Raw genomic sequence first — 12366 nt, forward strand, 5'->3', positions numbered from 1 at the left:
TCATTTCCATTTACATAAATATCTTCTTCCATCTTACTTTCAGTCTGTGTGTCCTTTGCCCTAAAGTGAGTCTCTTAAAGGTGGTATATTGTGGGCTCTTTTTTGTTATCTAGTCTGCCACTCTCTATATTTGTACTGGACAGTTTAGTCCATTGACTTTTACAGTAATTATTGATAGATGTCTGTTTATTGCCATTTTAAACCTTGTTTTCTAGTTGTTTATTATTTATTTGTTTCTTTTTCTTATTGTTTTTTCCTTTTTGAGTTGATGATTTTCAGTGATGCTTGATTTCTTTTATATGTGGTTACCCTGTTTTTCAAGTATATTAACTTATTACTATATCCCTTTCCTTTAGACTGGTAACCATATGGGCTCATACACATCCTAAAAAAACAAAAAATTACATTTTCTTGCTTTTCTCTCTCACATTTTATGATTTTTATGTCCTCTTTTACACCTTGATGTTTATGGGGTTTTTTTTTTTTTTTTTTTTTTTTTGCTGTTCACTGTTGTTACTACATTTCCAATTGTGATTTTCTCTTCTATAGATTCTGCTTCTTTTCTATTTAGAAAAGACCTTTCAGTATTTCTTTTATGGTAGGTTTACTATTGCTGCGTTTTTTTAGTTTTTGCTTGTCTGAGAAATTCTCTCTCCTGTTCCAGATGATAGTTTTGCTAGGTACTAGGTTTTTCTCTTTCAGGACTTTTAATATATCTTGCTGCCTTCTTGCCAGCAGTTTTTCTGTGGAGGGTTTCCTGGTAACTCTTTTTCTCTTGCCACATTTAGAATCTTTTCTTTATTTTTAACTTTGGACGTATTAATACTAATATGTCTTGGTGTAGCTCTGTTTGTGTTCATCTTGTTTGGGACCCTCTGTGCTTCCTGCACTTGGATACCTGTTTCATTCTTTAGGGATAGGAATTTTTCAGCCATAATTTCTTCAAATACATTTCCGATCTTTCTCTGTTCTTTCTTCCCCATCTGGGGCCCCAGTTGTGCATAGACTGGCGCACTGTGTATTATACCTTAGGGCTCTTGTATTGCTTTCAACTTTTTTTCTTTTTTCTGTCTACTTTTCTGATTAAGTTTTTCCCATTATCCTGTTTTCTAAATCACTTATTTGTTCTTCTGCATTACTTGCTCTGCTTTTGACTTCTTTTAGATTGGCTTCTATCTTGGCAGTTGAGTTTTCTGATTTTAATTTTCTCCTCTTTATAGTTTCTATTTCCTTTTTCAAATATTCTGCATTTTTGTTGATAGCTCCTTCTGTGTCCTCCAGAGCATTTATCCCCTCCTTTTTGAACTCAAGTTCTGGTAGACTGTAGAGGTCTATCTCTTGGTTCATTCTTTCGGGAGTTTCTCTTGTTCTTTTAACTGGGAGTGATTCCTCAGCATCTTCATTTTACTTTCTCTAACTCTATGGATTTAGGAATAATAGTTACCTACTGTGGTCTTTTTATGTGGACAAGCCCACGTGTAGACTGCGTGCATCTGATATTTTTGTTGTGAGAGCTGCTTTTAGTGTGGATGGTTGCCGTGCCTGTCCTGCATGTGTGCTGGCTGCTACCCACTAACTGGGGATGTGGTTGTTGATGAGTTTTCCAGAGCCTGCCCTGGATGTTGAGTGGGGCCTCCTCTTTGCTCTGTAGTTGTCACATCCCTGTTAGTGGCTGGGTCTGCTCCCCAGTTCTTGGAGTAGAAACCCCAGGTCACTTTGACTGCTGTGCATGGTTGGTTGGGCTACCCTGCTTCCACCTGGAGAGGAGATGTCCCCTGGGAGGTGCCCTCTGTGGTGTCATCACCTGTCCCTCATTACACACAGCTTGTTAATAATAGGGCTTTCAGGATCAAGCCACACCCTGTGGGCTTGCAGAGAAGGAGTTTGCCATGGGGGTGTTGCACACCCCGTTTGCGAGAATGCATTCACCATGAGGTCTTCATGGCCGAGCAACACCCTGTGGGCTCGTAGAGGAGGAGGCCACTATGGCAGCGTCACCTTAGTCAACTGGGGAGTCTCTCCAGTGGGCCCGGGCTCTCCTGGACACACTCCCCCTGATGCTGCCTCTGCGCCATCAACCCCAGGTCTCTTCCTGGCTCCATTCTCTGCAGCCCGAACTCAGCACTCCATCCCAGCACAGCCCGCTTGCCCCTCGGGCTACGGACCCCATGGACTCCCTCTGCCCTGGATTCCTCTCCATTTTGCCTGCCCCAAAGTGGGCCTGTGCTCGCCTCTGGCCTCTGAAGCTTTCCTTCCGTTCTGCTGACCCCCTGCTGCAGAGGGGGCTCCAGTGTGAGGGCGCCCTTCCTTCTCTGCTGCTCCCTCCCCAGAGGACAGGACCTGCCCTGATGTCCTTTTGCTTTTGCTTTTTTTTTTTTTGGTAAAGATTTACATTATAGTTCCACTTGCACGAGATCTTCCGTCAGAGCTTGGTGGGTGTTGTGTGAGAACTATTCCACGTGGAGGTGTATTTTTGATGTGTTTGTCGGGGATTGAGCCCCATGTCCTTCTACTCCACCTTGAAGCCCCTCCCCGAGGCTTAGAAACAGACAGCCTTATTCCAGCTGACAGTCAAGGCTTTCCCAAGCTGCATTTCTGTCAGTTTTAGAGCCCAAATGGACTTGCTCAAAAACGGGCACGTCGGGATGGAGAATCATCGTATTCTAAGGACCAGACATCTATTAGCAACTGAAAGTGCTTTTTAAAGCCCCAAGAGCATACCTTCAGTTAGGGGTTGCCTCTTCTGTCCCTGTTGCCTCTCCTTTCTCAGAGGTTCCAGTAGGCAAAAATCACGAATCATGGAGTCTCGTCCTCTTTTCAGTATTCAAAGAACCTAAATAACCAGCCACCCCTGGTGTAAGTGCCAGGAGGATGTGTCCTGTTAACACTTTCCTTTGCAGCTTTCCCTTATCAGGATGATGTTTAGCATTTGTGAAATTTAAAACAGGGAACATTCCATGTCAATTTTTATCATATATCCACATACAGGAGCTACAAAATACAAAGCCATGAAAATAATTCCCCTTTTGTCCTCGTTGCACATTTATACTAGCTGTGAACTTAGCATTTACAGGGTTAACACTACCGCTGCAGGGGAATCACAGGTGAGACAGGGAACTGGTCGGTGCCTCGGCAGTGGCAGGGCAGGCTGAAGGGAACGCTGGCGTCCCTCCTCCTCCACCTCCACGCCCGCTTCTTCCTCTGGTTTATTTAAAGCATTGTTTCAGCTCTAGGAGCTAATGTAACTTTTCTTTTTCCACCCAGAGGAGAGAGAAACCACAAACTAATTTTTATTGCCTTTGGCCCATCCAGGGCTCACTTTTGGGAAATTTTCCGGTCCTCTCTCCTCCCACTTGGTGGAGAAACAAAAACCAGAGACATCACCCAGGCTGCACCTTTTCCCCTCGCTTTACTCAGCACCAGAAGAGCAGCCAGGGGATCCAGTAAGTCAGTTCTTCTGGAGTTGAATGTACCCTGTTCAGACTCCGTAGGTACCTTTACCTCTCACACCAGGCAGCGGCTCAGCTGCTGTTTCATACAGAGCAACTGCCTGGTGGTCAAAAGTTAGTCATATCCCATCCCAGCCTTTCACGACTCCTTTTCCCCCTGTTGTAGTGAGTCAGGGGCCATTGTAGTGAATCTCACTTCTGATGGCAGCTGTTTTGGGGATCCCCAAGAGCATCCTTAGGTACAGTGATTTGCTAGGAGGACTCAGAGGACTCAGTACACAGTCATCATGGTGTTACAGGAAGAGGATACAAAGCAAACTCAGTAAAGGGAGAAGGCACGTGGGGCAAAGTCTGGGAAAAATCGGGTATCAGCACGTGAGAGTCCCGTCTCGGTGAAGCCGCGCTGGATGCTCTTCCTCCCTCCAGCAGCGCACTGTGGCAGCAAGCTCCTGAGACACTCGGTACCCAGGGCTGTTACTGGTGGGTGGTCAGACAGACCGAAAACCAGACTCCTAGAAGTCCACATCGTTTGTACAGTCTGGGCCCAGGGAGGCACTCTGGCAAGTTTCAGGGTGGCGGGAACCCTGGCAAGCTCCCGGACGCCAGCCGGGAGCCAGCCTTATAGGGAGGACCTCCCGAGGCTGGACGTCTCCACGCGGCTCACCTCCTTTCTGCACACTGTGTAGGACTCTCAGTGCCGAGTAAGCATAGGGAGGCTTGAGGTCTCACCCTCGGGGGAGCTGAGGAGGACAGGGCTGCAGCTCCAGCCTCTGTCTCAGTTTGTTCTATCTGTAACTCTTAACAACCATGCCAAACTTTGTGTCAACCCAGTAGTTTCCCTCCCTTCTTTTGCTTCAAGGCCAGCTGTAGAGCAGCTCATCCCAGCAGTTTTCTCCAGCCCCTTTCAGGCTTTGCTGTTGGCCTGGGAACTGCCAGCCATACTCATGCCATTTTTTCCAGACTTCACTGAATCTGACCTCTTTCTCCTTCTTTAGGTAAAGAGTGCTCTAGCCACCTGCTTACAACTTACTGCTCCATGTCTGCCTTTTGTAGCAAATCTCTTGCTCCAGCATGTCTAAGAAATATTCCTCTTTCTGGGCTCTTGTCTCTGGATTAATTATGTGGCTGTCCCATCTACCTGGGAGTCCCAAAGCCAGTGTTTGCCCATTTTGGTAGGTTGGGCTGGATCCCAGAGTTACTGGCTGAAGGGCCGTGGTGACCTGGAGCTGGTGTCGGCTTGCTGGTGGGTGGGCTGGGTCCTACCACGGCAGGCTGTAGGCTGTGGTGGTCCTGGGGCTGGTATCTGCTCAGTGATGGACAGGGACATGTCCCAAGGTGGCTGTGAGCTCAGGGGGTCTTAAGGCAGCTGGTGGTATGCACCTGCCTGGAGAGCTTCCTGTTCCTAGGTGTCTGAATTCTGGTGCTGACAGACGGGAGGGTAGGGCTGGGTCCCAGTGCTGGTGAGCTAGAGGCCGTGTTCCAAAGTGGCTCCCGGCACCACCAGTGCCACGTAATGGAATGAGCTCACTCAAACGGCCGCCAATGTCTGTGTCCCCATGGGGGGCTCCGATGCCTCCTGCCTCTGCAAGGCTCTCCAAGATCAGCAGGTGGGTCTGACCCAGGCTCCTTTCAAGTTACTGCTTCTGCCCTGAGTCCTGGGGGCGTGAGGTTGTGTGTGTTTCCTTTTAGAGTGGAGTCTATTTCCCGTAGCCCACCGACTCTCCCGAAAGTGAGTCCCACTGGTCTTCAAAGCCACATGCTCTAGGGCTCATCCTCTTGGTGCAGGACCCCTGGGCAGGGGAGCCCGAAGTGGGTTTGGCCCGCTGGCTCCTCCGGGAGACCCTGTGCACACATAGCTGTCTTCCCTGTGTGGCCTGTCTGCTTGGGGTGCACGTCTCCTTTGTACCATGACTCTGCCCTTCCTGCTTAGCTTGTCGTGGTTCGTCCTTTGTGTCTTTAGTGGGTCTTTTGTGTTGATCTTCCTGCTTTTCCCATCAGTAGTTGCTCTGTAAATAGGTATGATTTTGGTGTGCCTGTGAGGGGAGGTGAACTCAGGGTCTCCCATTCTGCATCCTGGCCACGCTGAGCCCGTGTGTGTGTCTGGAAGCCCAGTAGGTGTCTTGGCTTCCTATCCAGCTTCACTTCATGTTTGTGTTAATATTCACTAATGAACACCTGTAACTGTGTATTCACTATTCTTATAGATTGTGAACATGAGTCTTCAGTTACAAATAAAAAAATGTTCTTCAGATAACCTAATGCAGACGTTTAGTAATTCTAAACCTCAGAGAAGGGAAGAGCTAGCCCTGATACTTCAGATCTTTCACAGATCCTCGAGTCTCAGGATGGATCACATTTTCTGAAGAGTTCAGATGACGTTTTAGCTGATGGAGATCTCTTCCATATACTTTCATCAGAGACCCGTGGTAAATCATTTACAGGAGTATTACCGAGCAAGGAAATGGAAGAGTCACAGTCTCCCAGAGCATCACTTCCAGGGAGTGACAGACCAACAGCACCATTCGTCGCCCCCACTGTTGTTATTAAAAGAAAGCCACTGGAGACTGACATCTCAAAGGTGAGACACAGTGCAGTAACTTGGAAGCTATTCATTTTGTGTTGCTAGACCCCTTCAGTGCTGTTGGTAAGTGTTCATTCAAAACATCAGCATTTCTTACTTAAACAGAATAAAACGTTTGCCTTTGGATACAACCTGTGTTACATTTAGGATTTTAAAGTGATATTTGGGAATCAAGGGAATATTTTAAAATAAAAATTGTAATCTGTATCAACAAAGAAGTTGTGGCTTAGAGCTTTAATGATAAATTAAAAGACATACTTTCTGACTGAGACAGAAATTTTTATTTCACGTTAATACACAAAAATGAGTTTTCTTTGTTAAGGTATTTGTGAAAGCATAGTCATTTTGAAATAACTTTATATGCCTTAAACGAACCCTAGAAAATTATTAGAATTGCTTTTGTTAAAATAGTGTTTAATTAAGAAATTCTTGGTGTAAAAATTCTGGGAAGAAGAGAAGTGAAACTATGGCCATACATATTTAACATATGGTCACAATGTTTTTACTGTAGAAGTTATTAAAGTGGCCTTATAAAAATAATTTTGTAAAGCCGCTTGAGTTTGTCTAGAGATTGAATCACGTGAAGATATAAATCTAAACTAGAATCATAATAAAAAGTTATTGACACGATTTACTTGGAATGATTTAAGAGGAAGAGCCCAGTAGTGCTCAGGACCCTGCCACACTCCAAGATTCCCAGATGCCAGGAAGAAGTGAAAAGTCAGATGTTTCTGTGATGACAGAGCAGATATCAAAGACAGTAATTAAAGTTCTGAAATGTATAATCTGTGATTATTTTAACTTTTGTTCTTAAGGCTACCATTTCAGAAGAGAATTTACAAAGTAAGACTGAAAAACAGACTTACCAAGAAGAAAGAGAATTGGATGGTAAGATTTCCTGTTTCATAAGATGAAAATGTTAATGATTGTGTGTTCCCATATTATAACTCTAAATAAATGAATCAAGAACATGACTTAAACAGAGAAATAACTTCTTAGACAGTCGTAAGGTAATATACAAGTATATTGACCAGTATATAAAAATTAACCTGCTGAGTTTACATATTACTCAGTCTATCTCCACTAAAATTTATGTAAAAGGGCCTTGATGGCTCTGCCTCAACCAAATGACAGCGTTGAGCGTTATGAGTCCTTAACGTGGTATTACGCCAAAGGCCATCAGGGTACAGCAGGAAAAAAGGTGACTTGAGTAATTACTTGTTTAGCTTGATTCTTTAGGTGTTTTATGTGTAACATATTTTTTAAAATAGTAAATCTGTTCTTTTTTCCAACATACATGGCTTTTGTGACCGACCCTTGTCTGATTGCATTGGCCTGGACTTCCAAACAGAATTAAATGATTGTGATGCAGAGGGAGGGCTGTGCTCTTCTTCTGTGCACTGAAGCGAGAATGCCTTTACCTGCCCCCTAGGATGATTGCTTGTCTGAGATGAATATGTCTTCTTATGGTCAGGACACTTTCTTTTGTTCATGGTTCTTAAATGAATTTTTACCAGTAGTTGAACAGAATTTATAATCAATTGACAAAAAATTTTTTTCATTGTGGTAAAATATACATAACATAAAGTGACATTTAATCATCTTTCAAGTATACGATTCAGTGGCATTAAGTACATTCACAGCGTTGTGCAGCCGTCACCACATCTGTTTCCACCACTTTCCATCACCCAGTAAGGAACTTGCTGGGCAATGACTCCCATGCACGCCTCCATCCAGCCCCCGCTCACCTCTAACTTGACTTTCTGTCTCTATGAACTTGCCTGTTATGTTTCATGTAAGTGGAATCATACAATATTTGTCCTTTTGTGTCTGGCCTGTTTCACTTAGCATAATGTTTTCAAGGTTCATCCACATTGAAGCATGTGTCAGAATTTTGTCACTTTTTGTGGCTGAACAATATTCATTGTGTGTACATACCACATTTTGTTTATCCATTCATCTGCTGATGGACTTTCAGGTTGATTCCCCCTTTTTGGCTATTGTTCATAATGCTGCAATGAACATGGTGTACTGCATCTGTTTAAACCTCTGTTTTCAGTTGTTCAGGTAGGAGTGTAACTACTGGATCATAAGGTAATTCTGTTCGGCTTTTGGAGGACCTGCACAGCTGTTTTCCATAGTGACTGCACCATTGTGTGTTCCAGTAGCAGAGTACAAGGAGTCGCATCCTTGCCAGCACTTGCTTTCCTTTTTCTTTAAGTTCTGGTGATTCTCGTAGGCGTGAAGTGTATCTCACTGTGATTTTGATTCACATTTCTCCGATTACTAAAGATGTTAAGCGTCTTTGTGTGTGCTTGTTGGGAATTTGTTGGTAATCTTTGGCAAAAGATTGGAAAAAATGTCCATAGAACTCCTTGACCCATTTTTTAATTGATTTGTTTGTTTTGCTGAATTGTAGAGGTTCTTTATATATTCTGGATATTAAACCATTTTGGCTATTAGAGACCCTTTGCAATTGCATATGAATTTTTGAATCAATTTTTTTCCATTTTTGCAAATAGGCCTTTCAGATTTTGATAAGGAATGCACTCAATCTATAGATGGCCTTGGGAATTATTGCCGTCTTAATAACACTAGTCTTCCGATCCATGAACCCAGGGTGCCTTTCCATGTATTTAGTTTACTTTAGCAATGTTTGGTAGTTTTCAGTGTACAGTTCTTGTAATTCCTTGGCTAATCGTTTTCCTAAGTATGCTACTCTTTTTGATACTCTAGTAAAGAGAATTTTTTTCTTTATTTTTAGATTACTCATGGCTGACGTTTAGAAATTACAACTGATTTTCCGTGCTCATCTTGTATTCTGAACCTTTGCTGAATTTATTAACTTCAGTGTTTTTATGCAGGGTCTTCGGGGTTTTCTGTACATAGGATCACATTACTGTGAATAGAGATAGTTTCACTTCTTCCTTGCTATGTTGGCTGCCTTTGATTTCCTTTTGTTTTCTCATTGCTCTGGGTAGAACGTCTAGTACAGTGTTGAACAGGGGTGGGAGAAACGGAGGTCTTTGTCTTGTTCCTAGTCTTTGTGGGGAAGTTTTCAGTTTTTCAGCATTGAGTAGGATGTTAGCTGTGGGTTATCATAAATGCCTTTATCATGTTGATATTTTATTCTCAGTGTCCTTTTTTTTAAAAAAAAAAAAAAAACCTTAACGGGGTGTCAGATTTTGTCAAATGTATCTTCTGCATCATTTGAGATGGTTACATGTTTTTTCCCCTTGCTCTCTTAACGTGGTGTATTACATTGGTTTTCTTATGTTGAAGTGCATTTGCATTCCTCGAGTAGATCTCATTTGGTCTTGGTATATAGTCCATTTAATATGTTACTGGATTTGGTTTTCTGGTATTTTGTTGAGTAGTTTTGCATCTGTATTTATAAGGGATATTGGTCTGCAATTTTCTTTCTTTTTTTTTTTTAATAGTGTTTTTATCTGGCTTCAGTAACAGGTAATGTTGGACTCCTAGAGTGATTTAGGAAGTTTTCCCTACTACTCTGTCTTTTGAAAGAATTTGAGAAGGATTGGTATTAATTATTCTTTAAGAGTTTGGTAGAAGTCACCAGTGAAGCCATCCATTCTTAGACTTTTTTTCATTGGGAAGTTTTTGGCTATTGATTCGGTTCCTTACTAGTTACAGGTATTTTCAGATTTTCTCCTCCTTCATGGTTCAGTCTTAGTAGGTTGCTGTTTCTAAGGATTTGTTCATTACATTTTGATTATTCAATTTGTTGGCATACAATGATTCACAGAATTGACTTAAAATCTTTTTTGCTTTGTAAAATTTATTCTAGTGTTCTGGCCTGCATTTCTTGTTTTAGCTGTTTGAGTTTTCTCTCTTTTTCCTTAGCTAATCTAGCTAAAAGATCGTCCGTTGTATCCTTATGTTGAATTTGGCTGGCTTGTACCCATTTCCATGAATAGAATAAGGTTTAAGTGATGCCCTGCGCCTTCTGCATGGCTCTTTTGGAATTTGCTCAGTCTTGGCAAGCTCATGTTACAGGAAGGCCACACACAGGTCTTCTGATCAGTAGTCCCAGTTGAGGCAAACATGTGAGTGATGACACTTCTAGCTTACATTGTACTTCCAGTTACAGAAGTTTTATTTTGATTAAGTCCAGTTTATCTGCATTTTCATTAGTCACATGGACTTTTGGTGCCATATGCAAGGAACTATTGCCTAACCTAAGGTTGTAAAAATTTACCCTTATATTTTCTTCTAAGAGTTTCATTATTTTGACTCATATTTATGTGTACAGTCCACTTTGAGTTGTACATAGTGTGACACTGGGATCCACTTCATTCTCTTACATGTGGATATTTAGTAGTTCCCACCATCATTTGTTGGAAAGACTCATCTCTCCTCACTGATTTTCCTTCATGCCCTTTTGGAAAATCAGTTAATCATAAATAAATGTGAGGGTTTATTTCTGAACTCAGTTCTATTCCATCAGTATCTACGACTGTGCTTATTGCTAATATCACATTATTTTGATTATTATAGTAAGTTTTTAAATTGGGAAGTGGGAGTTCTCCAACTTTCTTCTTCTTCAAGATTGTTTTGGGTATTCTAGGTCCCTTAAATTTCTGTATGAGTTTTAGTATCACCTTACCCTTTTCTGCAAAATAGCCATCTGGGATTTTGCTAGGGATTAAACTGAGTCTGTAGATCATTTGGAGTGTATTGTGATTTTAACAATATTAAGTCTAATGTATCCATAACCAAGGATGTCTTTCATTTTATTGTATCTTATTTAATTACTTTCAGTGATGTTTTGTAGTTTTCAGTGTACAAGTCTTACACTTTTTTGTTAAATATATTAAGTGTTTTACTGATTTTGATAGTATTGAAAATGGGATTATTTTTCTTAATTTTATTTTCCAGTTATTTCTAGTGTATTGAAGTCCAGTTGAGTCAGTATGTTGATCCTATAATCTGAAACCTTTGCTGAATGTATTTATTAAAGTAGATTTTGAGTCTTTTGATTGTGTGTGTATTTCTATTTACAACACCTACGAGAAGAGATAGTTTAATTTTTTTCTTTACAGCATTGCTCTTTTATTTCTTTTTCTTGCCCAGTCGCCCTAGCTAGGAACTCTATTACATTTTGTCTTTTACTCTGTTAATAAGGTTTAGTACATTTAGTGATTTATTTTTGCTTATTAAAGCAACCAAGTGTTTCTGGGGTTGTTAATTTTCTCTATTGTTTTTCTCTTCTCTATTTTATTTATTTCTGCTCTGGTTTTTATTTCTTGCTTCCTTTTGCTTGCTTTGGGTTTAGTTTGTTTGCTGATTGTGGGCTCTCTTGTTTTTCAAAATGAGGTGTTTAGAGCTATACATTTTCCTCTAAGCACCACTTTAACTGTTCCATAAATTTTGGTATATTTTTGTTTTCCTTTATTTCAAACTGTTTTCTAGTTCCCTTGTGATTTCTTCTTTGACCTATTGGTCATTTAGGAGTGTGTTGTTTAATTCTTACTTGTTTGTGGATTTCCCTAATCTCCTTCTGTTGCTGACTTCTGATGTCATTCTACAGAGTGTAAGGAACCTACCTCATATGATGTCAATCCTATTCAACTTACTGAGGTTTGATTTATAGCCTAGCATAGTGTGTATCTTGTCAAATGTTCCACATGCATTTGAGAAGAACATGTGTTCAGCTTTTGTTGGAGGGATATAGATATCTGTAGACCTCTGCAGGGCTCTAGTTAATTTATAGTGTTGTTCAGTCATTCTGTCTCCTGCTTGATCTTAGTTGCTTTATCCATTAAATTGGGGGTACTGAAATCTCCAAATAGTATTGTTGAAATGTCTGTCTGTAATTGCGTATGGTGAATCATGAATATCACACATAAGATTTTGGCCTGGAGCCGGACTCCTCAGTACACACACACGCACATTCATACGTATATATACCTACATGCACATATATGCGTATACATATAAATAGCCATGTTTAGAAATCAAGAGTTCTCATGAACATCTTCAGTTCCAGTCCATCCCCTCCGGTCGTGCTTTTCCTTTCCTTTCTTTTGTATGTATATGTCCTTTCTTCCACAGTGCACTGTGCTTGACTCTGAACAACAGCATCACATCTACTCATTTGATGGATCCTATAATGCTGCTAAGTTTGTTTCAGAGTTGCTCACCACATAGCCTTAGGAAAACCAACCTGCTGGAAGGATTTCATGACTTTGCCTGCATCTCGCGCTCTTGACTCGGCCAGCCTGTGCGCCAGATTTGTACTCTTGGGTTACTTGAATTAGTGCTTTGTTTGTCCCTTCAGAAGATTTGTTTGTTTATTTATTTTCAGTTTTGCTT

The 12366-nt window shown here is 41.3% G+C and overlaps 1 protein-coding gene across 1 annotated transcript in view; it reads left to right on the forward strand.

Annotated features, from left to right (window-relative positions):
* The window catches only part of CCDC7 (coiled-coil domain containing 7), a 196693-nt gene that overhangs the window by 100128 nt on the left and 84199 nt on the right, over positions 1–12366 (forward strand). Inside the window, exons 16-17 of the mRNA XM_074357988.1 lie at positions 5779–6027; positions 6846–6918. Of these exons, the coding sequence (XP_074214089.1) occupies positions 5779–6027; positions 6846–6918 (322 nt within the window). The remainder of the gene's footprint in view (positions 1–5778; positions 6028–6845; positions 6919–12366) is intronic.

Source organism: Camelus bactrianus, chromosome 35 (assembly GCF_048773025.1).
Source record: "Camelus bactrianus isolate YW-2024 breed Bactrian camel chromosome 35, ASM4877302v1, whole genome shotgun sequence".
Taxonomy (NCBI): Eukaryota; Metazoa; Chordata; class Mammalia; order Artiodactyla; family Camelidae; genus Camelus; species Camelus bactrianus.